The sequence below is a fragment of the Dermacentor silvarum genome, chromosome 7 (assembly GCF_013339745.2).
Source record: "Dermacentor silvarum isolate Dsil-2018 chromosome 7, BIME_Dsil_1.4, whole genome shotgun sequence".
Taxonomy (NCBI): domain Eukaryota; kingdom Metazoa; phylum Arthropoda; class Arachnida; order Ixodida; family Ixodidae; genus Dermacentor; species Dermacentor silvarum.
In genome coordinates, this window is record NC_051160.1 from 154990702 (window position 1) to 155018655 (window position 27954).

Consider the following 27954-nt stretch of genomic DNA (forward strand, 5'->3'; position numbering starts at 1 on the left):
CGTGGCCGAAAGATGGTACCAAAAATGGCCTACAGCGCAAACAGTAAAAACACGTCGAAAATTGATCGGATCGACGTCAAATTTCTCAGGGAGGTTCCTGTAAGCAATGGTAATTAGAGACTTTCAAAGAAAATTTGGTACATTTCGCTCTGGATGGGAGTCGAACTCGGGCCTCCGGTGTGCGAGACGAGCACGCTTCCCTGACGTCACGGTGGCTCCACGGTTTAAAGGTGTGCCTACTGCGTGCGTCACTTGGCACGTGACGGCGCAGCCAATGGGTAGGAGGTGCCGCCACTTCATGAGTGTATAAAACGAGCGCGCTCATGACGTTCCGAGGTCTACAAACGCTATAATGCTGTCGCATTCCCGCACGTGAGCCGTTTTTCGTGTCTCGGTCGATTTTTTTTCTTCTTTTTGATGTTGCCTTCACGAGCTCAACAAACGCTATCAATGCCTAAAAAGCTTCAAACGTCAAGTTTTTGTGCCTCTCTAATCAGGGCAAGAAAAAATGAATTTCAGCATCATAATTACGAACAAAGGAGTTTGCTGAACGGTGCTAATAAACGGAATAAAACGAGACATTTCAGAGTATAACGCCGACAAGTCGTCCTAACTGTTCCCACTTTCCTTGCTGATTCAGCTCCCAGTCGCTGAGTTTAGCTGGAGCTAACATAAACAGCGATTTATGACTGAGGTAAGTTACAAGTGAGCTTCGGCGTACATTTGAGCTCGAGAAGCTCGCTGCGAGTGTGCTTCGAAACTTCCGGCCTCACACCCATCACGCATATTATTTAATTGGCATCGCTGCACTTCGGCAATATGAATTTATTGCTCCATTGAAAATTGTTTTGCATTGTGAAATTCATTTTCTTTAATTGTCTTACGAAAACACGTTTTCTATCTGTGATTATTGAGTAACTCACTGCCGCCATGTAACGCGGAGGCTAAGGCCTCTCAAGCTGCCTCGTTGTGGCTTCTATCTTGGCCTGCTCCATTGTTTCCAACTGTTTGAAATGGTAAGGAACAAAGAAAGAAAGAAAGAAAGAAAGAGAAAGAACGGCAAGTTCCTGGTTTAGCCTCACATCGTTTCCTTCAACCTCTCTCACCCTCACCGAAGCCGATCCTTATCTGACCTCGTGACGCTGAGGGTGTTCACGTTAGGTTGTCAGTGCAGTGCAAAGCAAAAGAAACGCATTCGATTTGATTAAGTTTCGGCTGAACTACTAAAATTCTTCAGGCGTTAGCCAGTTAATGCCACGTTGACGCCACCCGGACACTGCGTCTTTACGTGTGTCCTTGCTCACCGCATGCGTGATGACGCCGCTTGCATCTTTGGTTGCCGTGGCGTCTTGCAGCTCCGCAAGCGTCGGGCTCCTCTTCAGCTCCTCCTCAGTCCACTTTGTATTTTCCTTTAGAGAACAAAACACGCACAAGTCGTTAGTTCCGCTTAGATATACAAAAATAAAAAATTAAGTATGGGGTTTTGTGTGCCAAAACCACGATGTGATTATGAAGCACGCCGTAGAGGGGGATTTCGGAATAATTTGGACCACCTGGGGTTCTTTAACGTGCACCTAAATCTAAGTACACGGGTGTTTTCGCACTTTAGCCCCCATCTAAATGAGGCCGCCGTGGCCGGCACATGATCCCGTGACCTCGTGCTTAGCAGCCCATCACTATAGCCACTAAGCAACCACGGCGGGTCGCTTAGATATAAGCAGTCTTAGGTGTCCGCATGTGCGCAAGTTCTAGGACGAAATTAACGCACAAATGCAACGATGACAGAGAGCTCGAAGCTTAGGACAAACTTTTACAAGTCAGCAAACAATGCTTTAGCAGGGTATAGTCTTGGGCAAGCATTTGGACAGTGTGCTGAAAATAAACTAGTTGAACGTCTGGCGTCTTATTTTGTCCCTGTTGTGTTTCCTGTCACTTACTTACCACAACATTTTTGTTAAAACAAACAATGCAGCCAAGGAAAGGCATAAAAAGGAAAGGCCATCGCGACTTTCTTTCAGTGGTTGCGAATCCACCTGTCGTCCATTACTCTTTTTCTTCCTTCTAGCCTATCTTCGCACCAGCTCACGTAATTGACCAGAAGAAGAACAACGACGCGCCACACAGGGATTGGCGTAGTTCCCACAGAAGTCGTGGACGTTGGCTCCTTGCCGCAACTAGTGGGCTCTCCATAAGGATCTCCTTGTAGAAATTTGAGGAGTCTGGCCGTCGTTACGTTCGTTACTGCTTCCGCAGAATGCGGCTGTAGCTGTCACCTCGAAGGGAGCGCTTTTGTTGATTGTCCATAGTCAGCGCTGGGCCCCGTCGTCGTTCCGGAGGAAGCTGGTGAAGTGGTGGCTTCGTAGGAAGCACACCAATATTGCTTTGCCGTTTTGAGACGGTACCAAACAGATCACATTTGATACGAACTAGGCCACCATCCTTAATCGCTGCTGCCACAAAAACCGCGCCGGAACTCTCGCTTAACAACTCCGGTTAGAAGTACTGCATGAAAACTCTGCAGGAAACGGCGCATTTCGGCAATGCTTTGCTCAAGTTGTCTCATTGCTTAAGGCTAATGTGGCCGCCCCGGCGGTTTCCTACCGGGTCAACCGGTTCTGCCTCTATAGGGTGCGGGCTGCTGGTTAGACCTCAACAGCAGCACGCCATTTTCCGCCACTCCCTCGTACTGCCTTCCCTATAGGCCTGCAGCCCAAGCACTCTGATGGTGGGCGTTCCTACCTACCAGATAACCGAATTGTCGCAAGCAAGTTAATTACAAATTCCTTTGTTTCCTCGACAACAACAAAGACGGCGCAAACAACTGTATTCGATTTTTCAGGGGCGCCTGTTAAAACTATGCAATTTAAATGCAACCGAAATAATATTTACTAAGATGACAATTAGGCCAGCTAAATAGCGGATTATCTATTATACAAGAAGTATGAGGCCTTCGAGCAGCTTGGTAACAGCGACGCGTCAATCCTTTCCTCAAGGCCCATCATTATTACTTACGAGCGTGTACAGCTTATATCCGAAAGCCTCTATATGGGGCGATTATATTTAAGTTCTACGGAATTTTTAAAAATCACCTGTTGCAGATAACATAATTCTAGTCCTTGAGCTGAGTTATTCAGAGAGGTGGACATTACGTGGACATTAGGTGGACAGAACCCAGCGCTAAAGCGAACCGTGGAGGATGGTCACGAAGTGTTCCATGGCAGACACGCGACAACACGACAGCAAGAACTTCAATAACTCACGACCGCCAGGACTCTACGCCTTTCGCCTCTTCAAAGCCAAAGGACACGAATCAAGTGCACCACAAAAAACCCAAATCTATTTGATAATGTCGATGCTCTTCATTACAGTGAAGGTGATTCTTCGAGTTTTTCTACAATGTAATAGCCTTCCCGAGGTTCTCGGTAAATCTCGGAAAAGCTCTCATTCAGTAACAAAAAAATTTTGCATAGCACACTGGCTCGTCAAATGGACAACTGTTTCCACAACACAGCGGTGTTTCAGCGGATTGTTTCAGCGACTTGCCTTGCTTGAGGTGCATGGCCGTACTCTAAAATATATAGCAAACTTTTTGAGAGACAGACAGATATATATTGCAATCAATGATGGCGAAAGCGATAATGAGCAAAAGAACCGTTTTAAGTCCGCTTCTTCTCAACGCTGCAATGGCAGGCCTTCCAGTGGTGCTGCGTAATGCCTTGGGTATATCTATGTACGCAGACGATATATGCATATCGTTGTTAGTGCCATGGTGATAGCGCTCAGCGTATGCTTGTTGCAACGTATAGTTTCTGTGATAACCGCCGTGGTAATGCAGTTTGTGATGCAAACGTCTTCACAGCACTGAATCTTTCTCTTAATGAGGCTGATATATCAGATACATGCGGCGCACAACGGGAGGCACTGCGTATGGTACATCCCCGAAAATCGAAATGTTGGAGTTTCAGGTGCTCATGACTAACGCTGATAAATTGTTCTCTTTATGCACAACACGTACGCGCCATCATGAAAGATAGCTATGGGCTGGTATATCAGTACGCCTTCTTTGCGACTTGGACACGCTACCCGATTGATTAGGGCCATTTAGTAGACGCTCATTCGAAAATGTCTTAGTTCACCACTCCAGATTCCAGCTATGTTACCAGCTCATCGTCAGTCTAGCCGCATTAACCACAGAAAAGCCGAGTATCCTCCCCCGGCGCAGATTACCTCCCATCTACGATCATTTTTCGTGAAAACCGCAAGGGACTGGAACGGTCTGCCTGCCGACGTCACGCATCACTCCGACGCACATCACTTCAAGGCTGCGCTCGAATCACTTTTTTGTTAAACTAAGCCCATCCCTCATGTAATACCCCATCTCTGGGGCCTTAGAGGTTCAATAAATGAAATGAAATGAAATGAAATTGTATCTGAGATCAGCTTCTGGAGGTAATGGACGATGCAGAAGAGAACATAGCGTTGTCCACGTAAAATGCAGGATACTTCAACTATAGAGGAACATGCGAAATTTCTTCAGATTAATGCAAGAGTTGCGTTAACATTATTTCGCACAAAAACTGAATTTTCTCTTTCATTAGTTTGCACACCAGAAATAGGCGGCCGGTCATACGCAGAGAACAGGGAGTAGTCACTAACGATCAGGCCACGCCCTCAAGCCAAACCTACTCGTAGTGTGGAAATGTGTTTTTATTGTAAGAAGATCCTTCGGTTTCTGTTTTCTCGTTCCTGTTTTTCGTTTCTGTTCTTAGTGAGAAACACAATGGGCAACCTACTGCAAGTGAAGCAGCAGTCACCTTAATTGCGCATATCTTGAATGTGGAATAGATAACAGAAGTATTCGGAACGGAAAATTAGCGGGAAAGCTTCGTCACAGTGTCGTCGCGCATGCCGAACTAATTCTCGCGTTAAAGTACGAAATCTCGCCTTCATATTCACTCACTCTTTAGACTGAAGAGTCTAAAGAGTGAACGCAATTCTGCGCGCGCACAGCAAGAACAGCTGGTCGAGCGGATTGCCGCGCTGCGGCAGGCCACGTTCAGCGTGCGGAGCTGTACAGGTCGCAAAATTTCGGCAATCCACACTTAGCCGGCCGCTGCATCGCACGCTCGAAACATCGGACTAATCCACGTCTCAACAGTGAATCAAAACCCGCCGTGGTTGCTTAGTGGCTATGGTGTTGGGCTTCTAAACACGAGGTCTCAGGATCAAATCCGGGCGAAATGCGAAAACACTCGTCTACTTAGATATATATGCACACTAAGGAACCCCAGGTAGTCCAAATTATTCCGGAGGAAGTCCGCGAATACACGCAAATTGCCCCGAATGGCACAGTAGCGCAGCAACTTCTTTCACGCTCGGAAAAGCACTTTTATGTAGCACGTCTTGAACAGAAAGCTATATCGAGATTTCTTCATGCTGCTCTGCAATTTTCTCATTGACACTTTTCATATAATTATAATATTTGAGAAGATGATTAATCAATTAAGACTAATTATGTAATGAGGCGTAATTCAAAAAAAGTAATCTAAGTATCTCCGAGCGACGGCAAACAACATTACCTTGGTTATGTCCAGCTACGTGACATTTGCATATTTTTAAATCTTGGGGCATGATAGTTGGCACACCCTGTATAAGGTGGTATTCAAAACATCGCGGCCTTGACGTATTTGCTGCTTTTGCAATCACTTCCGACTGTCGCAATGCACGAAAGCATGGCCTTAGAGATTGGCTGCTGTTACTCCGAGGGAGCCTTCACTGGTGAGCGATTTGGACGCCATCTAGAAAACAACTAACCTGAAATATACTGACGCACTTAAAGAGTCTCGGACATAACGAATGAATTCCACAGGATGTATCGAAGTGTTTGCAAAGTATTCGATATATTTCGTGCATAGCCAAAAAGAATCCCTACGACTTCCGAGGAGTATGAGAATTCCATTATACAGGGTGCTCTCTTTTTTCAGACTATATAATTTTTTTAATGCGTAAGCATTCTTAGGCGAATCACCCAGGAAATCACTCCGTCGGTCTGTCTGTCCGTCCGTTATGCATAACCCGATGAGCTCCATAAATAAAAAAAATAAATACGAATGCAAAAACGTTGGCAGTGGTGAGTTTCGAAGCTACGACCACACGCTCAGAAGCCTAGTGTCTTGTTCACTGGGCTAAACACCCACGGTTGGAATAGGTGAATATATCTGAACCATGTGAATATGTTGTGCTGGCTGTACGAAACAAATGTCAAAGGAGAAGTTTCTATGAAGGTTTTGGTGAAATATTTGGCGATGATGGAATAAAAGCCATTTCTAGGACCTCATGTAGAACCGACTTAGAACCTTGTAGACACCAGGAAAATTCCGGTTTTGCCAAAATTTGGTGCCAGACCCGCCACATCTCGTGCATTTCGGTGGTCGCGGGATGGGCCTTCCGTTGGGGCGTTCCTTCACCGACCGAAGAGCCACTGATCTCTGAGGGTTCATGCGCTTCGCATCACGCAACACAGACAGATAACCAGATAATTACTTGATAGGGATGATAATGAATCACGAGGGATTATATAGGTAGGCCTCATCGTGGTTGATAATGGTTCGACGCGGATGGTAAGGTTCTAAAGAGCAGTAAGGGCTTATAACGCTTGGATCAATTCTGATAAGGACTGATCAGGGCTCTTTAAGGGTTGATAAGGGTCTCATCATGTTCTGTTATGTTGGTAAAGGCTCATAAAGATCGGATCGATTACGATAATGTTGATAAAGCCCCGTCCGACAAGGTCGATAAGGAACGATAAGCTAGGGTTGATAAGGATTTATACTGGTCGAATCAAGTTCGATAAGACGGATGATGACACCGGGCTGCATGAAGACGAGCAAGTGGTGCAATGCTTAAGCATACTTAGACAACTCTAGTGGGGTTTCTGGATAATTTTTATAAAGGCTATAAGCGTAGCAAATGTCGCGTTTCTGCCTATAAGTTCTTTGGAGAGGTGCACATACTTTGCCATGAATAGCATGTGTATCAGAAGACTAATTACCAAAAAATGTTCCTTAACTTTTTAACTTGAATTTTATGGGCAGTGCTCTAAATGGAAAATTTGGCCGTAGTCACATGTTAGTGCACCCCCAATTTTTTCATTTTTGAAAATCACATATCATCCGAGCAATTGATCATCGTAGTTCAGCACTCAATCCAAACAATATGGGAACAGAGCGCGCCGTGAGGGCAGAAAAGGTGGCCCCGTTATCCTATCAGACGGAAACACCCCTTGACGAAAAACGCGACGATGTTGCAAACTGAACGTCGCAGCTAAGTGCAGCACGTTTTGCATTGCAAACATCTGCCGCGACAACTTACATCAGTAATTTGGCGCCCCATGCCGTTATTCAAACTTCGTCACACGCATCGTCACCAGGCACTTCCGTGTTACGCACTTGCGGAGGGCGCTTGGTTTTGATATTGCTTGGATTGATCGTTGAAATTCGATTACGAATATCTCCAGTTAGAAGTATTTTTCAAATTTTTCAAGAATAGCGAGCATTAAAACGTTAGTGCCTCCAAATTTGCCATTAAAACGACTGCCTCGAAGGCTTTAACAAAAATTATTTAGGAAATTGTATTAATTAGCAATTATAGGAGTTCTGAGGGAGGTAGTGGCCGAATACTGCACCAGGGAGGCCAATTCCTGTTCGGGTGAGGGAGTGACCTGGAAAAGTCCTAATGAAGAAACAAGGAATGAAATAGATTGTGTACTCTCTGCCGATCCCAGCATAGTGCAGGATGTAGAAGTGTTAGGTAGGGTAAAGAGCAGTTACCATAGGTTAGTGAGGTCTAGGATTTCTCTCAATTTGAAGAGAGAAACAATAAAACTAGTCAAGAAGAAACAGGCCTACCTATACGCTATAGGGTAAAAGCAGAGCAATTCAGACTGGTGCTCGCAAACAAATATGCAGCTTTAGAACAGGTTCATGAAGACGACATAGATGTAATGAATGAAACCGTAACTAGGCTGATCTCAGAAGCAGCAATTGAAGTGGGAGGTAAAGCACCAAGGCTACCAGCAGGAAAGCTATCCCAAGTAACAAAGGACCTAATAAAGTAACGACAAAGCATGAGAGTGTCAAACTCGAGAGATCAGATAGAATTCGCTAAACTGTCGAAACAGATCAACAAGAAGAAAGTAAGGGATACTCAAAATTATATCGTGGAAAGATTGAGGAAGCAGTCAAATATGGACGCAGCATGAAATCAGTGAGAAGAAAACTTGGCATACGACAAGGCAAAATGTATGCACTGAAAGATAAGCAGACTAATATTATCAGCAATTTCGATGACATAATAAAAGCAGCGGAAGAATTCTAGACTGACTTGTACAGTCCCAAGAGCAGCCAAGCTACTTTCATTCGAAGTAGTGATGAACAGTGTACAAAGGCTGCTTCTATAACTAGCGATGAAGTTAGAAGGGCCTTGAAAGACATGACCAGGGGAAAAGCTGTTAGAAAATATGGAATAACAATCTATTTAACCAAAGATGGAGGAGATATCATGCTTGTAAAGCTTGCGGCCCTTTATAGGCAAGGCCACACGAATTGAAGTGTACCAGAAAGCTGGAAGAACGCCAACATTATACTCATTCATAAGAAGGGAGACGTTAAAGAACTGAAGAATACTAGACCCATTTGCTTGCTTTCAGTATTGTATAAATTATTCACCAAGATAATTTCCAATGGAATCAGGGCAACACTTCAGCCAACCAAGAGAACAGGCTGGCTTCAGCAAGGGATATTCCACGATAGATCATATCCATATAATCAATCAGGTAATAGAGAAATCTGTGAAGTACAATCAACCTCTCTATATGGCTTTCATAGATTATGAAAAAGCATTTCATTCAGTAGCGATACCAGCAGTCATAGAGGCATCGCGTAATCAAGGAGTACAGGAGGCATACGTGAATATCTTGGCAAATATCTACAAAGGTTGCACAGCTACCTTGGTTCTCCACAAGAAAAGTAGGAAGATACCTGTCAAGAAAGGGGTCAGGCAAGGAGACAATCTCTCCAATGCTATTCACTGCATGCTTAGAAGTATTCAAGCTCTGAGACTGGGAAGGCTTAGGAGTGATGATCAACGGCAAATATCTCAGCAACCTTAGGTTTGCAGATGACATTGTCCTATTCAGTAACAATGGGGATGAATTACAGCAAATGATTGAGGACCTTAACACAGAAAATGTAAGAGTGGGGTTGAAGATTAATATGCAGAACACAGATAATGTTCAATAGCCTGCCAAGAGAACAAGAATTCAGGATCGCCAGTCCGCCTCTAGAGTTTATAAAGGAATACGTTTATCTAGGTCAATTACTCACAGGGGACCCTGATCATGAGAAATAAATTTGCAGAAGAATAAAATTGGGTTGGAGTGCATGCGGCAGGAATTGCCAAATCCTCACTGGGAGCTTACCACTGTCGTTGAAAAGGAAAGTGTACAATCATTGCATTCTGCCGGTGCTAACATATGGGGCAGAAATTTGGAGGTTAACAAAGAAGCTCGAGAACAAGTTAGGAACCGCACAAAGAGCGATGGAACGATAAATGTTAGGCCTAACGGTAAGAGACAGGAAGAGAGCGATGTGGATCAGAGAACAAACGGGGATAGACGATATTCTAGTCGACATTGCTGTGCTATCGGCTGTCCGGCTGACCTATACTGGCTGTCCTATCGTGGAATCTGACATTGACGCCATGCATCGTGTTCCTGCTAAGAAGGACACGAACATTATTGCACGTTTTTGTTCAAGGGTTAAGCGCTACGAGTTTGCAGCCAAGGCAAGAAAGGCCAGGCTGACTATTTCAGCCATCGGTTTTGCTCAGAGCAGCAACAAGCCAATTTTCATCAATGACCACCTCATAACAAACGACTCTTTGCGCAGGCTCTTGAGCTCAAAAGAGGAAAAGGTTGGAAATACCTGTGGACAGACAACTGTGTGATTAAAGCTAGGAAATCAGACAGCAGCCGCGTCTATCGCATCACTGGTGTGATGGATCTGGCGAATATTCAGTGATCGTGCGAGCCATTTTGCCGTTAACCACAGTTGCTGTTCGGTCCTTATTGCATTATGTTTTCCTGTGACCAAGTGAAATATTTGTTGCAAGATAAATCACCTGCGTTCTCTTTCCTTCATTGTAACATTCGTAGTTTACGCAAGCATCATGACGATCTATTGAACTTTCTTTCCATGCTTGACCACACTTTTTACTTGATATGCTTATCCGAGACCTGGCTAACACCAGCTGATTTAAAATTGTATGGTCTGTCTGGCTACAAATCTGAATTAAATAATCGAACTTCCCACCACAGCGGTGGGTCGGCTATTTTCATCAGATCATCACTGCCCTATTTCGACGTTACGATCTTGGTTTTCGGGACTTGTTATGTGAATCCATCTGGTTAGAGTTTGACCGCAATTCTCGGACGATCAATAATAGCTGTACAATAGTAGGTGCTATATATCGCTCACCATCAACTTCTTAATCGGGATTCTGTTCTCAGCTTGAAGATATATTACATGCGTTAACAAATGAAAATAAAAATATAATTTGCGGACACACAAACATTAATATTCTCGATATCAACTGTCAGTCTTGCTCTCAATATGTAACTTCTCTACTCAGCTATGACTTTTCTTCCCTAATACACACTCCAACCAGGCGTGATCTTTCAGGCTCTTCCACGCTGATTGATCACATCTTTTCTTCATTTCATTTTGTTCTCATTGCTCTTCTGGAGTTATCGATTATTCAATCGCTGATCATTACCCCTTGTTTTTTTTGCCTAGGTACAGAAGCAGTTATCAATTCTAAAAGATATGTTAAATCTTCGTTCAACAAAACACAGTTTATTCATCAGGTTCAAACCACAAACTGGGATGACGTATATACGGAGGGTTGTCCTGAAAAGGCATTTTCCATGTTCCATTCCAGAATCACTAAATGCATTGATCAGTGTACTACTTATTCACAAGTCACACATTGGTATTCTACTCCAACAAATCCTTGGATATCAGATGCCATGCTCCGTTCCATAACATGAAAAAATAATCTTCACAAAAAAGTAAAATCGCAGCCCTTTAACATAAATTTGAAAAATCGCTTCCGTGCTTATTCAAACATTCTTTCTGCCATTCTCAGGAGCGCAAAACGAGACTACTATGAAAACAAAATACTTGAAAACGGAAACAATACCAGGCGTAACTGGAAACTAATTAGTTTCTTAATATGAAAGAGTCTGATCCGGGCATCAAAAGAATTGTCCTCAATGATCATGAACACACCAAAGACACTGATATTGCTCATGCATTTAGTGAACATTTTGTTGCTTCGGATAACAGTCCTCCAGCTAACGCAGTGCCTAGTATTTCACGTAGCTCATACTCATTTTATCTTCGTCCTGCTTCACCGCATGAAGTCTACAATGTTATTTGTTCCCTAAAATCAACTGGACCTGGCCTTGATTCTATCCGACCAGCTCATATGAAGCTTGTTTCTGTTGACATCTCACTTGTCCTTGCTGATATTATTGATAAAATGTTCCGTGCTGGGGTATTTCCTAACTCACTTAAGATTGGTAAAATAATTCCTGTCTTCAAAAAAGGCAATCGTGAAAATATTAACAATTATCGTCCCATCTGTGTATTGCCATTCTTTAGCAACGTTATTGAAAAACTTATCTATACCCGCCTCATGAACTACCTAAATAAGTTTAGGCTTATCAGTCCTCTCCAGTTTGGGTTCAGACATGGCTACTCAACCGAGTTAGCACTAGTTCACTTAACTGGCAAAATCACGCAAGCCATTGACCGCGGACTAACTGTAGGGGCTATATTTATTGATCTTACTAAGGCGTTTGACACAATAAATCATTGCATCTTGTTAAATAAACTAGAGCAATTCGGCATTACTGGTCCACCTCTAGAACTGCTCCGCTGCTACTTGTCTAATCGTTCCACAGTTGTCTGTATAAATGATCATTACTAAAAAAATTAAATTGTGGGGTTTTACGTGCCAAAACCAGTTCTGATTATGAGGCACGCCGTAGTGGGGGACTCCGGAAATTTGGATCACCTGGGGTTCTTTAACGTGCACCTAAATCTAAGTACATCATTCTACCAATAAATTAATTACCAGTGGTGTTCCTCAGAATTCCATTTTAGGTCCATTGCTTTTCTTATTATTCATAAATGACTTACCTAATGTACTGACCGATTCAGACTGCCTATTATATGCCGACAACACTACATTATACTCATCTCAGCACACACTAAGCGCTCTGCAAGCCACACTCAATACTGACCTTTCCAATGTCCACACATGATGTACCTTAAGCCACACTGTGTTTAAATCCAGTTAAGACAACGTTTGTCCTCTTCCACAGTCCACCTAAATTATTAGTAAATCCCGTAACAACTTCTTTGAATGACTATGTACTACCGATATCTGAAAAAGTGAGATTTCTTGGTGTAACCCTTGACAAACACCTAAAATACCACTGCCATGTCAGTTCATTACTGCACAAAGTGTCATTTCGTATTATTGTTCTCATCAAAGCACGTGCATACTTTGCACCACATATTCTTACTTCATTATAAAATGCATATATAGGTAGCCATTTAACATGCTGTTTGTCTACATGGGGAAACACATATCCCACTCACCTCAAGCCTTTGGAACACCTCCAAAACCAAGCATTGAAGCTCATGACATTTACACCACTGCGATGCCATTCCCTGCCTCTTTACCAACTTCTTCGTATTCTACCCCTTCGGTATTTATTTCAATATAAGTTATCGCTTCTCATGTTTCGCTTCATTCATCTTGACATACCTACGGACGTCCTTTCTTCGTGTCACATCGTTAATTCATACAACACAAAGTTTTCTGAACAGAATAACCTCCTTTTACCAAAAATAACATCAAATTACGGAAAGTTTACCCTCAGATTCGCAGGTATAAGTGTTTGGAATGCAATTACTGCAGACATTAGGATTACCTCTTCTTTCTACTCCTTTAAATAAAATTGAAAATAAAATTGTTAGAAGAGCTGCTTTCTCTGTAATTTTTTTTCTTTTTTTTCGTTTTTTTTTCTTGCCTCTTCTTGCCGATTTTTCTTTTCGTCGTTGTCTTTTCTGCGGACGTGTGTTTTCTAGTATTTGTGTGGCAATTTCTATTACGTATGACTTTCCTCACTCTTATTGTTCATATTGATTTAAAATAAATACGTTCGTGTTCCATTGCTTTAAATTCAGAAGTTAAAACTATCTTCATAATCTGTTTTTATGCCTTTGTTAGCTTATCATAATGAAATAACCTTTTTATGATATTTATTTTTATACTATTTTCTTGTTATTTTCTTTTTATATAACACTTCGATTTGTGTAAAGTTGTTATCGCTTGTTTGATGCATACTGCTGCTGTTTATGTGATTATATCGTATGCATTGTAAAACAGGAGGTCCCCCAGACATTTCTACTTTGGGACTTCCTAATGTACTACCTAAGATGTATGCTTTCTTTGCTCTTGCGCTACAAATAAACTTCAAAAATTAAGCGGGAAAATGGAGCTGGGCAGGCCATGTAATGCATAGGATGGATAACCGGCGGACCATTAGAGTTATGGAATTGATACTAGAGCACTGCACGGGCTCGGGCTTACCCTAGAGCCCGGGCGCGGCCCAGCTCGTGGGCCGGGCTCGGGCACAGCCTGTGCTTTTTGACCCGGGCCGGGGCCGGGCTCGGGTATTTTGACGCGGACCCGGGCCGGGCTCGGACTTTCTGGTGGTTTGCATGTAACGCGCAGCGAGATATCCTCGCGCGTCTCGACTCTGAAAAACCTGTTGCCCAAGCGCAGCTGGAAGCTATGAGTGGCACTCCTGTGTACTTCCCTTTTCTTCTTCCGTCGTATGTTGCGCTGTTTAAACAGAATGTAGAAGTCCAGAAAGACCGAAGTCGCCCCAAACCAAAGGATGCCATTGCATTCCTTACCTAAATCAATGTAATTAATGCTTTCAGCGCGATGCAAACGCGTTCGCGACTTGCTGATTCTTCATAGGCGAATTGGTAAAACGATGACTGGTAAGATAAGATGATTCGTCACGCGGCGGAAATATGGCACAGCGTCCATCCATGATTGTACGCATGTTCTCAACCGGCCGCCTAGCAGCGGCGCATTACGCTGTACCATGGACGAACGAGAAGCTTTCTTTCTCAATTTACTGCATCCATGCGCTGCGCTCACGACCGGTCGTGGCAACGCTTCGGCTATAGTGTATACTAAAATACAGTCGAGTGGGACGAGCGGCTGGAGCGGCGCGTGCTTTGCAGTGAGGCGCCCGACGTGGAAAAATATTGTGGCGGCGCTGCGCTAGAAGTGGATAGGGCCGCATCAAGGTCGCGCCGTTGGAAACTGCTGGAAGTACTGCTTGGCAGGGTCATTCGTCCTACTTCGCGCGCTGGTATTGGCGTTGAGACCACTGAAATGGTGTTCATAATTGCATATTCCATGTATCTATGCCTTAAGTATAAATTCCTTGCATTCTCTTCGTTATTTTATTTTTTTAATGCCGCTCGGTCATCTTTTTCGGTCTCGGGCCAGGTTCGGGCCGGGTTCGGGCCGCTTTCGAGCCGGGCTCGGGCGGGGCTCGGGCTTAGGTATATGGGTGGCGGGCCGGGCCGGGCGGGTAACGTAGGTTATTTCCGGGCCCGGGCCGGGCCCGGGTATCGTCATAAAATGTTTGGTCGGGCTCGGGGGGGCGGCCCAACGTAAAAACGGGCCCGGGCCGGGCCCGAGCTGGAAAAAGTCAGCCCGTGCAGTGCTCTAATGGATACCAATAGAAGGGATGCGCAGTCGAGGACGGCAGAAAACTAGGTGGGGTGGGGAAGTTAGGAAATTGGCAGCCGCAAGTTGGCATCACCTATATAGCACAAGACAGGGGTAATTGGAGATCACAGGGAGAGGCCTTCGTCCTGCAGTGTACATAAATATAGGCTGATGATGATGATTATTATTAGTAATTTGATGCTCACGTAATCCTTAGCAAAATATGTCCGCCTCACCGAAGAATATATCTACAAAAATGACACATTCGCTACGTTCATGGCATTTTTATAAAAAATATGTATATTGTCTAAAAACACAACCTGTATATATAGTATAGGCCAAGCAGCGCGAAAAAAAAAAACAAGGGTGAAGGAGGGACACGTAAATAGGACGGGCACAGAATGAAGCAACTAGGCCAAACCAAAGCTTCATTCCAACCTTTAAAGCTTCGCTCTCATTGATGTATAAGTTGCTCGCAGTGACATAGATCAACGATTTTTTTTATTCTCTCTCTTGCAACGTAGTTCTCAACTGGTTCTCATTGTACAAGTCGAACTAGAGGAGGTTGTGTTAAAATGTTTTACCTTCAGAACTTTGTAGACGAAATCGTAGAATTCGACGGTGACGTAGTTGTAGAAGCGCTCGTGAGGAGGCAACAGCTGGGGCGTCTTCAGTAAGCAGTACACGTACTCGCACTTCTCCGTGGCTACGTTGTCACGCCGACGCTCCTTTACGACACTTTGGTGAGGAACCTTGCGAATCTGCATTAAGACCACTGCTTACGTCGGGCGCGATTTCTCATTCAAAAGCGCAATGGTGGCGATCTGGTGCATCGTTTCAACCATCCCAAAACTCGGAGGGATCACAATGCAAATTCCTTACAGCACGCTTCACAGGATTCATGCTACTGTGAACGCATATCTACCTTTCTAGTAAGGAAATTATTGAGTGATACCGATTAGAGCACTGCACGGGCTCGGGCTTACCCGAAAGCCCGGGCCCGGACCGGCCCCCGTGCTGGGCCGGGCCGGATAGAACAGTTTTTTCGCGGGCTCGGGCCGGGCTCGGGTCGGGCTCGGGCACGGCGTGTGCTTTTTGACCCGGGCCCGGGCCGGGCTCGGGTTTTTTGAGGCGGGCCCGGGCCGGGCTCGGGCTTTCAGGTGGTGTGCATGTAACGTGCAGCGAGTTATTCTCGGGCGTCTCAACTCTCAAAAACGTTATTTTTTGGTCTCGGGCCGGGTTCGGGCCGGTTTCGAGTCGGGCTCGGGCCGGGCTCGGACCTAAGGTAAAGGGTGGCGGGCCAGACCGGGCGGGTAACGTAGATTATTTCCGGGCCCGGGCCGGGCCCGGGTCTCGCCATAAAAGTTTTGATCGGGCTCGGGCGGGCAGGGCGGGCCCGGGCTGAAAAAATCGGCCCGTGCAGTGCTCTAATACCGATGAAATGACGTGATTAACAGTCTCTAAATGACAGGTACTACAGAGTGGGTTACCGGAGCCGAGTGTGAGGTCGCTACGTTACGTTTCCTTGGCTAGCCAGGTTCGGCCCAGCACAATATGAATAAGACGCGATATATATATATATATATATATATATATATATATATATATTAATATCGTGGCCCTTCCTATCCTTTCTTCTGGTTCATATATACCAGATGTTCAAAATTAAGCTTTACGGAATTTTTCAAAATCGCCTGTGGCAGGTAGCCTAATTCTTGTCGTTGAGGTGGGTTATTCGAAAAGGTGGACATTAGTAGCACGAAAAATCGACACACATATTCACCTAATTAACAAAAATTGACTAATAAAGTTCTTAGTAATTACTTTACGACACATATTGTGATTTATGAATTGTAGCCGGTGAGTTTGCAAGACGCATCCACTTGAAATGAATTTCCAGGGTGACGTCAGTTTTGAGATATTATTTCCCAAAGTGTGGGACGAAATACATGAGCGTTCCGGTTACATTTATGCCAACATTTTCGAGAGTGGAACTTTCTTAGTCGGGGTAGTTTCAAAGTTTGTGTCATATAGATAGATAGATAGATAGATAGGATAGATAGATAGATAGATAGATAGATAGATAGATAGATAGATAGATAGATAGATAGATAGATAGATAGATAGATAGATAGATAGATAGATAGATGCGAAAGCCTCTCTGGCAACACGACATATTTTATTTGGAAACAGCACACACGCCAGCTAAAGGGATGAGATCAGTTGATTGCGCACGAAAGACAAGCAAGACTACAATGCAGTGCCACTGCTGCACAAAGGCTCTCTAGCAGACAGATTGCCTCGTATGCGAACCAATAAGCTGTTTTTACCCTGGTGACATCACTAGCATGGTCCTGTTGACATTACGACCTGTGGAGGAGGGACTTTTTTCTATCATTATCAAAGCTGGTTTACTGGCCCAAAAACTGATATACCACGAGAAAGAGATACAGAGCTGGAGCTTTTCCTTAAGCCCAGTTTACATCCCAGGGTCCAATATAAATGCTAATTAATTGTGGGGTTTTGCGTGTCAAAACCTTGACTCGGTTATTAGGCACGCCTAGTGGGGGACTACGGAAGAATTTTGTCCGCCTCGGGTTCTTTAACGTGCACCTAAATCTAAGTACACGGGTGTTTTCGCATTTCGCCACCATCGAAATGCGGCCGCCGTGGCCGGGATTCGATCCCGCGACCTCGTGCTTAGCAGCCCAACACCATAGCCACTAAGCAACCACGGTAGGTCCAGTATAAATGCTGACCGGCTGAGCACTCACCAGTACTTTCTTTCCGAACGGGGCATCGGCCTTTGAATTTGAGTCCGCCACGAAGTCGACGACGAAGAAAATCTTCAAGTCCAGGTTTCTCATAATGTTTCCCAGCATTATCGCGACATCCTCATACGTTTCGTTTCTTGCGGCGGTATACGGGCTGCTCGGAAGGCCCACCTTAGCCATTACTCGCTTCAGGTGACCTGCGCCAAGGTATCAGCAATTGGAGATAACTCATGAGTACGTCATCTCAAACGCAGATGCAGTCGTTTTTCTGTAAAACGCGTGACCCCTGTTCTATCACCATCGTCATCTTCCCAACGCCACCATTACACCAAGTTTGCCAGCTCTAATTGTTCATTGCATGTCAAACCAAAACGCGCCCCGCGGTAACGTGGCAAGGTTTGAGCGCACTCGGAACGGTAGAAAATTTGTATTTGAAAATTTTCGAAGATGGTTGACTTCAGATGGACTTGGTATCTGGGCTGCCAGTTTCTGAGCCACATTTGTAAAGATAATCCAGTTTGGGGCATTCTGTAGTGCACGTAGGACAACAGAAAAGGCGTCAGAATGAGACTTCCGACAAAAAAAACGCGCCAAGTTAGCACAACGCTATGTAACGAGCAGTAATATTGCGCACTTAGTGCAAAAATGCAAAAAATGAAACCCAGATGCGCCAGTTCAAACTCCACGGTCCTAAAACCGGATTGGTAGTTTAGCTTTACTCAACATTATGGACCGTTCCCACAGGCAGTGTAGTCTAAAAAATTAGGGGCAGCTTCACACTAGTGGTGCGAAGACTGGGCAAACAGTGAAGCTGGCGACCCCGCCTAGCTTTATCTCAGTTCGGCCACGTTTTGGCGAGGTTATGCTTCGAGACTTGGCCACGTTTTGCGCAAGATCACCCCGGAATCATGGACTCTCCCCGGAATCCCCCCGGAATTAACAGGAGCAACGCAGACTCGGTCATGAAAGTATCTGGACGCTCAAACGCTTTTGCTCGGTTTCGCGGGCTCGTAACTCCAGATCTTCTGCGAATCGGCGACCTTTCGCCGCCGCTTCGGCGGAGCGATACTCGGGATCGGAGCGAAGTCGCATCACTCGCTCTCGAGTCGCGGCGCGGCGGCTTTCGCGGTGCGCTTCCTGTTCTTCGGGAGTGACGCTCTTCTTCGGCCGCCACATCTTCGCGGCGATGGGCTCGGCGCGGAGACGGGGCTGCTTCTGTGTCGCCGCTGCGGCGACGCGGAGCTATATATCCGGTGGGCCGGCGCATTGATGTCACGGCTTAGCTTCGCCTCTACGCAGCCGCGGCAACGACTCCGCAACGCGCGAAGACGTCACGGCTCACGCAGCTATGGCGAGGCTCGGCGCGATCGGCGCAGCTGGGTCGTTACTATGTTTTTGCTATTGGCGTTGCTAGGCGACGCATGGTGACGTCATCGCCAGGCGGAGGTTTGCGGCGAACACACGACAGACCATCCTCGAGCTTAAACAGCTTCGCTAGTTTTCAGGGGTATGTGGCATTGCGCTTGGACCCTTTCTGCACTACCTCTAGGATCGGCCCACGTTTCGGCCGTACACCACCAGACTACCTGCAGCTTAAAGAGCTTCGCTGTTATAATGCCAGTGCAGTCTAAACAACAAACCATATGGTGCACTAATGCGCCCAAGAAGACCTTGTCATTCTTTGATGAACAGAAGTCGACGAAAGCCGAGAAGTGCACTGTAGCAGATTGCTGGTACGCATTAATGTAACTGTGCTGGAATCATCCATATTTCCTGATCTGGCGTCTTCATGTAAGCGGCGAGGAAATGACTCTTGTTTGCGGCAGGAATCCAACCACGATAGCGGCGCACTCATACGTAATTTACAAGTGACGCGGAGAATCAACTGCTTTTAAAAGCGAACAGCTTTCTTTGCCTCTTTCGCTCGTATTGGCGATTGGCGGTCGTAGTCGCACTTTGATCGCCTATACCAACGCGCCGACGCAAAGGGCGCCTGATCTCGCACTAATCCTGGGGCGTATGCGTAAACCTCCACTCGCTGTCGCGCGAGAGCTCTGAGGCGTCATAGATGAGCACACGCAAAGGACAGCCCTCCTCTCCTCCGGCTGCCCTCTCCCCCGTGGCGTCTGCTGAAAAGGGCTACTGTGAGAAGGAAGGATAACAGTCCGACGCCGGCACGATCGCACATCTGGAGACAACGTGCAGTAATGAATTGGCTTATATTACGTATAGCCAGCTATACCGGCAATACGCTGGTTAACGGCATCTACGTATCACCACTCTCACAAATATATGCATTCCAGCAAATCATTCCTTTAGTAAAGCCAACTATTGCGTTCCTGAAGCGTTCGGCCGTTCGCGTACATTGACAATCATTGTCGATGGTTTTTGCGCACTTTTTTTGCTATTGGCCTCGTGCGCTCCCAATGGCGGCGCTGCGAACGGCGCCCCCGTTCGCAGCTATATACCCGCTATATAAACTGCTAAATTCTGCTATGCGCTATATATATATATATATATATATATATATATATATCAACTCTGAATCTGCGCTCCCGTTTGCGGCCAAAGAGTCTTTAAAAATGAATGACGAGCAAATAACAGAGATCGCAAGCAACATACAGAAGAAAATTGAGGCTTTTCCTACAGCAGTCTGAGAATATACGGAACTGGTGGGCGCTATGCAGCATGAAATAAGGCAGACACGATAAAACAATTGTTGGATTGGAAAGAGGAAACCACGTAAGTGGTGGAACAAGGAAATAAAACAAGCTATAGAAGAGCGTAGTAAAGAGGCATCTAGGGCTCATAGAGAAGCCAAAAAGTTGGAATTACAAGAAGAAGAGGTGCTCCTTAGATGGAATACATACCGAGAAAAGAAAAGGGTTGCGAGTGAGCTCGTGCAAGAGAAAATTAAATGCGCAAGTGAACGTTGGGTGCATAACATTCACAAAAGATACAAAGGCGTCCCAAGAAGATTCTGGAACCAAAGAAAAGCATTCGGAGCTCCAACTAAAAACTCGCAAACGGCTGTAAGGGATGAAGACGGTAACATCTACGAAGGAGACGATGCGCTGCAGTACATCACAGACGTTATTAGGGATAACTTCGGCACGAGAAAAAGCGTAGTTCAGGCAACAGATCCTGCAACAGCAGAGAGGTGTGAGAGATCAAAATTTTGCATAGAAAGCTTTTATTGGAAAAATGCAGCAGAAAATGTCCCTAACAACACGACAGCAGGACCCGATAAAATCCTAATACAGCTAATCAAAAACCTCGGTCCAAAAAGCAAGGCACTGCTGACTAAGACCATAGTGGTTAGAACAAAGAAAATTCCCGTTGGATGGCGTGAAAGCAAAATGAACCTCATCAACAAAGGCAAAGGAGATAAGGATAAGACGAGCTCATACAGGCCAGTTAGAGTAACGTCGGTGATATATAGAATGGCAATGCAAGCCATAAAATTAGAACTGTCGAAGTGGGTGGAGAAAAACGATGTATTGGGGGAACTACAGAATGGGTTCAGGCCAGGCAGACGCTTAGTGGATAATATGTTTGTACTAACTCAGTGCATAGAGATTTCAGTAGCTCAGAATAGACCTTTATCGATAACATTTCTATATACTAAGGAGCCTATGGCAACGTGGACAGGGAATTGTTGTGGGAAATTCTTAAGTATGAAGGCATAGATGACGATTTCGTGGAGCTGCTGAGGGAGATATCTAGAGACAACCAAGTACAAGTGGTATGGGAAGGTCGGAAAGGTAATGAAATGGTGGTAATTCACCAAGGATTGAAGCAAGGATGCCCTCTGTCACCATTGTTGTTCACGCTTTACGTTAAGAGTATAGAAAGACGACTGGAAAACAGCGAATTAGGTTTTGATTTATCCTACATGCGTAATGGACAAATGGTGCAACAGAAGGTCCATGCACTGATGTAGGCAGGACGACATTGTGCTACTAGCGGACAATAAAAAAGATTTACAGATACTTGCGAATATCTGTGGCAATGCAGCGAGAAATCTAGGCCTTAAGTTTAGCACAGAGAAATTAGGAATTATGATCTTTAATGAAGAGACGAGTAACTTCGTGGTGTCATTCAACAGCAAGTAATACCCATAATGAAGCAATATAAGTACCTCGGCGTACACATAAACGAAGGAAAGAATTACTCAAGCAACCACCAAGATGATCTGAAAATAAAGGGGAAGCGAAATGCAGCAATATGAAACTGTCACACACCCCGTGAACGAGGCGCAGACGCCGGACCAAATTCGAAAGCCGACTTATCAGCTTCCGAAAATAATCCTACGAAAGCAAGGACAATTAAGAATGGGCCCTCTGGTGCGCCAGCGAACGCCGATTGCTCTCCAAAGACCGAGTCAGAGCCCAGAGTTGTCGAAACGCAACAAAATATGTTCTTCACACAAGGCAGTTACACCCACACTTGCACACATAGGCTAGACATAACACAATACAAATCAGATGGTTATTAAAAAACACAAGAAAATAATTCACGACAAGCACTAAGAGTCCAAGACGTAAATTACAAAATGAACAGGAACACTAAGTGTCCAACCGTATTCACCCAGGTTGGTATGGTCAGACGATCTCGGCGTAGCTCGGGGCAAATCTCGAAGTAGGAACTTCTTCCGAAAATGCAGACGCTCGATGAACTCGTCGACTAGCTTGCCGGGGAATCCCCTTCTTCCGCAGACGCTCGGTCTTCACGTTACACCACTTCACCGGTGCGGACTGAACTCTACTGATGATTCTGTTATATAGCTTCCGCAGGCGTTCTCGAACTTTCCTATCGGAGTCGTGATCTCGTAGCATTGCCAAAGCCTGGGAATCTTCTAGCCTTTTCTCGTACATTTGACCGCCGCCCTCGGAGCAGTGTCAAGGGGGGGGGGGGGGGGGTAATGACTCATCCCGTTGGTGCACGCTCACGCTGTAGCAATCTCTCTCGACTCGCCGGATGAGAAGGTGTCCCGGCGCGCGCGTGTGCTCTCTCTCCGGTTAACGTCGCTTCGTCGATGCTCTTCTAAACGTCTAGGCGCCGTTGTTCGCGTTGCTGTTTGAGGCGTATGCGCTCTCCCCCTCTGTTGAAGTTGCCGCGGGGCCGGCGTTTTCTTTCGCTGGCTTGCGTGACGGCGCGGGCTTGGATTACGCGCTCTTTGTAACAAAAACACAGAGCACTGTGGGGCCACAATAAGTATGACGTGGTGCGTGGAATCTGGAAAGGAGTAATGGTGCCAGCGATAACATGCGAAAATGCCATTCTATGCTTAAAATCGGATATCTTGTCAGGTTTTAAAGTTAACCAAAGATCAGTAGGCCGGTTGGCTTTGGGAGCCCATGGTAATACCACAAATGAGGCAGTGCAGGGTGACATGGGTTGGTCCTCTTTTGAAGTCAGAGAAGCACAGAGCAAAATTAGTTTTGAAGAAAGGCTCAGGAACACATATGAAAATAAATGGGTGGCTAAAGTGCACAAGTATCACACAGAATGGAGGAAGAGGTCAAGGAAGTTGGCAACCAAGTACAGGATAATCGAAACTCTAAAGGAGTCATCAGAAAGAAAGTGAGAGAAATAGAGACCGTGAATTGGATACAAAAAATGGAAACAAAAAGGACAATGCAGATTTACAAGAATGAGAAGAAAGAAATTAGAAGGGAAAATCTGTACGATAACACAAAGGGCAGTGCCTTGCTATTTGAGGCTCGAGCCGGTTGCCTAAGGACCAAAACATACCGGAGCAAATATTCTGAACTAGATGAGGCATGTGTATGCGGCAGTAGAGATCCAGAGACCACTCAGCACATCCTAATAGAATGCGACGGGATCAACTCAGCGATAACCGTAGGTAACGCGCAACTCCCAGAAGCGCTTTAGTTTAAAGTGGAAGGAATCATCAACAGATCAGCCGTAGAGATAAGCAAGAGACGATTAGAGTACTGGTGGAAAAAAGCAGGGAGAAGATGGATACGACCTGATCTCTTAAAATCATAGGTAACGCTACAAGGTAAATTTTTGAAAAAGAAAAAGAATAATGAGAGGTATACAAAAATGCCAGATAAAGAACATGTATAGTATACCTGATTAAATCAAGCAGGCTAGGTGACTATTTGTCGCCGCCCCGTTTCAAAGGGGATGCCAATAAATCATCATCATCGACCGTAGGGAGGCTACATGCAAGCGCTGCATGTAAGGCGCCCTACGCTCCCGTGACATCGGAGGTGGGGACTGGCCTTTGTCGTATGCTACGCTCCCGCTAGAATAGCTTCATTTTCATGCGTTTGCTCGCGCTCTGACTGCGTGCTCGCGTAGCCCGGCGCTCTCCAATTACTGTCTGTATGTTTCCTAGTGTTAGTTTTATTATTGCGATAGCAATTATATGGACACTTTAAGCAGATTTCTGCCGTCAGCGCTGCCGTCGTCGTCGGCGTGAGGTTCCGTATAAAGTCTAGGGCAATAAAATCGTCGCCGCGCGCCGTATGTGCGAGTGAAAGCGCACGTAGGACGCGCGCTATCACGGAGAGCGAACGCACGGCGGAAAGCAGACGCGACTTCCGTTGCGCGAAACGCCGTGGTGGTATGGGAGAGAGTGGGGGCGACTGCTTTGCTGTGGCACCAAATGCGTATCTTGCAACCGGGCGCAAGGGGAACTGGCGACGCAATCTCCCACTAGACAGGAGCAAAGTGGGAAGGCAGCGCAGAAGGGAGTAGGGGGGGGGCGGCTTCTACTCGGCCAAAAACTGCGCTTGTACTTTGCCCGGCTGTGGCGGTCGCCCGCACCGTCTCTAAAAATCGATCTACACACGGCTCTGACCTTTGTATGCGCTGTGCATTCGCCGCTCAGTTTCTGTTGAAGCGATACGATAGACCGCACGAACCTTCGCTCGCTGCGGCGGCTGCGCTTGGTGCCTGCGTTTTGACAGTGCTTGTCTGCGGTCATCGAGTGTGATCTATTCATGTGTGCTTGTGCGCGCTGACACCATGCTTGTTAATTCAGTTAGTAAGTGAATGTGTCCAACTTTATGCAGCCGATAAAACTACAATCCCTACGACGAATAGCTCTCTGTTAATTTGCTATCGCAATTGATGCTTCGCCTTTCGGGCGAAACTGCGACATTTTTTTTTTATTTCTAGCATTATGAGGACGACAAACCTTGTATGTTAAATGTATCTTCCACATAACCGCCTACTTTCCCAATCACATCTCATGCGCAATTTTCTTTTGTACTTTGTGTGGTAAAAATAAATCACCTTCAAATGTGATCGCCCAGTGGCCCTGGCGTCGCGCTGCTTAGCTCGAGGTCGCTGATTCGATCTCTTCCGTGGCGGCCGCATTCAAATGGGTCCGAATAGCAAACACGTTCGTTTGTACTTAGATTTAGGTGCACGGTGAAGAATCCCAGCTGGTTAAAGGTAACCTGGTGTCCTACACTACGTTCCTGATAATCATATGATGGTTTTTGCACGTAAAATCCGATAATTTATTTTTACGTATATTTTTATTTTCTGACTCAGAAGAGTTTGTGTGCGAGCTAGTTGGTAAGGATCATTCATACTTAAAACAGCGCCAAGAAACACGGACACGAAAGAACACAGGACGAGCGCTGTCACACAGGCAGCGCTCGTCCTCTGTTCTTTCTTGTCCGTGTTTTTTGGTGCTGTTTTAAATATGAATTTTTATTTTCATATGACACCTTCTCTAGCGGGCAGGGATACGCGGGCAGGGAGACTCAGACATAAAACATCGCGCCGAACGAGTAAATGAGAGTATGCGCAGTCTTGGAAATGAAGCACGATCGCAGGGCTCATGCGCAAAATTTTCCGTTGACAAAGCGTTATTGTAGTTGAATGCGAATTTCACACTTTGGCTTGTAATTCCAGTAGCTTGGGGTTCCAAATGTAAAACTTTTTCTGACAACAACGTCTCGTTATTTTACCGAGAAGCGGTTTACCTTGAACATTAGTGGGGCACCACGCGCTATCATTCCCAATTGCCAAGCATGCTTCGCAATATTTTCTTGCAAATAAAGATCATTACCACTTTGAAATACCGGGAAAAAATGTTTGTTTACGTTAGCCTAATACTACATTATATTACTACTTCAACGCGCTTTCCGGCTGCCGGAAGCCACTCGCAAAACATTTTATCAGCGCAAAAGTAATATGTTAAAAAATGCAGAAATGCTTGTAAACATTTCACTTTTATACGTCTGCCTCCCCCCTCTCCTCTTCTTCTTTTCTTTGTGTGTTTGGAGCTCCAGCAACTTATTCCGTATAGTTCCCGGCAAACCTAAACTTATCAATTTTCTAGTTTTAGTTTTGATTAGGTATGACCCACTTACAGAGCGAAATATATTGGAAACGGTGATCTAAGGAAAGGTTGTCGCCTATGTTTGTTACGCGACAGCACTAATTATCGTCACTAGACGAATCTAGCCCGGGGAATGTGCACGCTACCCACGGTAATAGCAAGGAAACAAGGGTTACGCTGAGCCGACTAACATGCAAGGACCGAGCTGCGTCACGGTGGAAGAGATTCATATTGTTGCAGGAAGAAAGCAGGCCCACGAGTGTAGAAGAATGTATATTTACAAGCGAAGAAATATGGCGTTCAGGCAACGGCCAGAGTCTTCGTCTTCCTCTCGTTCGCGTCACCTTCTTCTTTCCCTTCACCGTAACAACACCCTCCCGGTGGAGTTAGCTCCGTCCCCGGTGCAGGTTATGGAGCGTCGTTTAATGGGGGGACATAGGGCTTGAGCCTAGCGACGTGAACAACATCGCTGGTGACGTTGGGAGGCACTGAAGGCTGACCGACTGGGGCGATCTCGTATGTCACGTCGGACAGTTGTCGTAAAATCTGGTATGGACCAAAATAACGGAAAAGTAGTTTTTCCGACAAGCCGACGCAACGTGAAGGCGTCCATGAGAAGGACAAGGGAACCAGGTGAAAAATGGTAGTTTCGGTGCCGAAGGTCGTAGCGTCGTTTTTGAGAAGCTTGCGAGACTGTGAGGCGATGACGGGCGACCTCTCGGGCCTGGGCGGCTAAGGCAATAGCATCGCGAGCGTAACCAGTGCTGGATGATTGTACTGCGGAAGGTAGCAACGTGTCGACGGGCAAGGTGGGGTCGCGGCCATACAAAAGGTGAAATGGGGAGAATCTGGCAGTATCGTGACGGGACGAGTTGTATGCGAAAGTGATGTACGGTAAAGCGACGTCCCAGTCGCGGTGATCGTCGGAAACGTACAGGGCCAGCATTTCAGTTAGTGTGCGGTTGAGTCGTTCAGTGAGGCCGTTCGTTTGAGGGTGGTATGCGGTAGCGAGCTGGTGTTCTGTAGAACAGGAGCGGAGCAGATCATCGACGACCTTCGAGAGAAAGTAGCGGCCGCGATCCGTGAGTAACTGGCGAGGGGCGCCGTGGTGCAGGATGACGTCGTATAGTAGGAAGTCGGAGACATCTGTAGCGCAGCTGGTTGGCAACCCTCGTGTAATGGCATATCTCGTGGCATAATCTGTTGCTACAGCAATCCATTTGTTTCCTTTCATAGAAATAGGAAAGGGGCCAAGGAGGTCGAGGCCCACACGGAAGCAGGGCTCTGTAGGGATAGCAATTGGTTGAAGAAACCAGCAGGAGGCATAGCAGGCGTCTTGCGGCGCTGACACAGGTCGCAAGAAGTGACATAACGGCGTACAGAGCGATAAATGCCGGGCAAGAAGAAGCGGCGCCGCAGGCGGTCGTAAGTACGAGTGATGCCCAGATGTCCAGCAGTATGAGCGTCGTGAAGTTGCTGGAGCACGGCCAGTCGAAGGTGCTTTGGAACGACTAGGAGGAGCTCCGGGCCATCAGGACGAACACTACAACGGTATAAAGTTCCATCGAGCAAGGTGAACATCCGCAGAGACGGGTCATTAGGCGAGGAGCTTAGGCGTTCCATAAGTGTTCGAAGAACAGGATCTTGGCGTTGCTCGTCGCGAATATGGAGAAAGCCGGAGAGGGACAGAATACTGATGTCCGAGTCTGCATCGGTATCGTCCGGTTGATCCACGGGATTGCGGGACAGGCAGTCAGCGTCTTTATGCAGGCGCCCTGACTTATACATAATAGAAAATGTATATTCTTGTAGACGCAATGCCCAACGTGCAAGTCGTCCAGTTGGGTCCTTCAAAGAGGAGAGCCAGCAGAGGGCGTGATGATCGGTTACGACGCAGAAGTTCCGACCGAAAAGGTACGGCCGAAATTTCGCGACCGCCCATACGAGCGCGAGGCATTC

At 45.9% G+C, this 27954-nt stretch overlaps 1 protein-coding gene across 1 annotated transcript in view; it reads right to left on the reverse strand.

The window, feature by feature from the left end:
- The window catches only part of LOC125947236 (uncharacterized), a 136587-nt gene that overhangs the window by 106248 nt on the left and 2385 nt on the right, over positions 1 to 27954 (reverse strand). Inside the window, exons 3-5 of the mRNA XM_049671647.1 lie at positions 17664 to 17860; positions 15474 to 15650; positions 1305 to 1409 (exon numbers count right to left, since the gene is read on the reverse strand). Coding sequence (XP_049527604.1) covers positions 1305 to 1409; positions 15474 to 15650; positions 17664 to 17860 — 479 coding nt within the window. The remainder of the gene's footprint in view (positions 1 to 1304; positions 1410 to 15473; positions 15651 to 17663; positions 17861 to 27954) is intronic.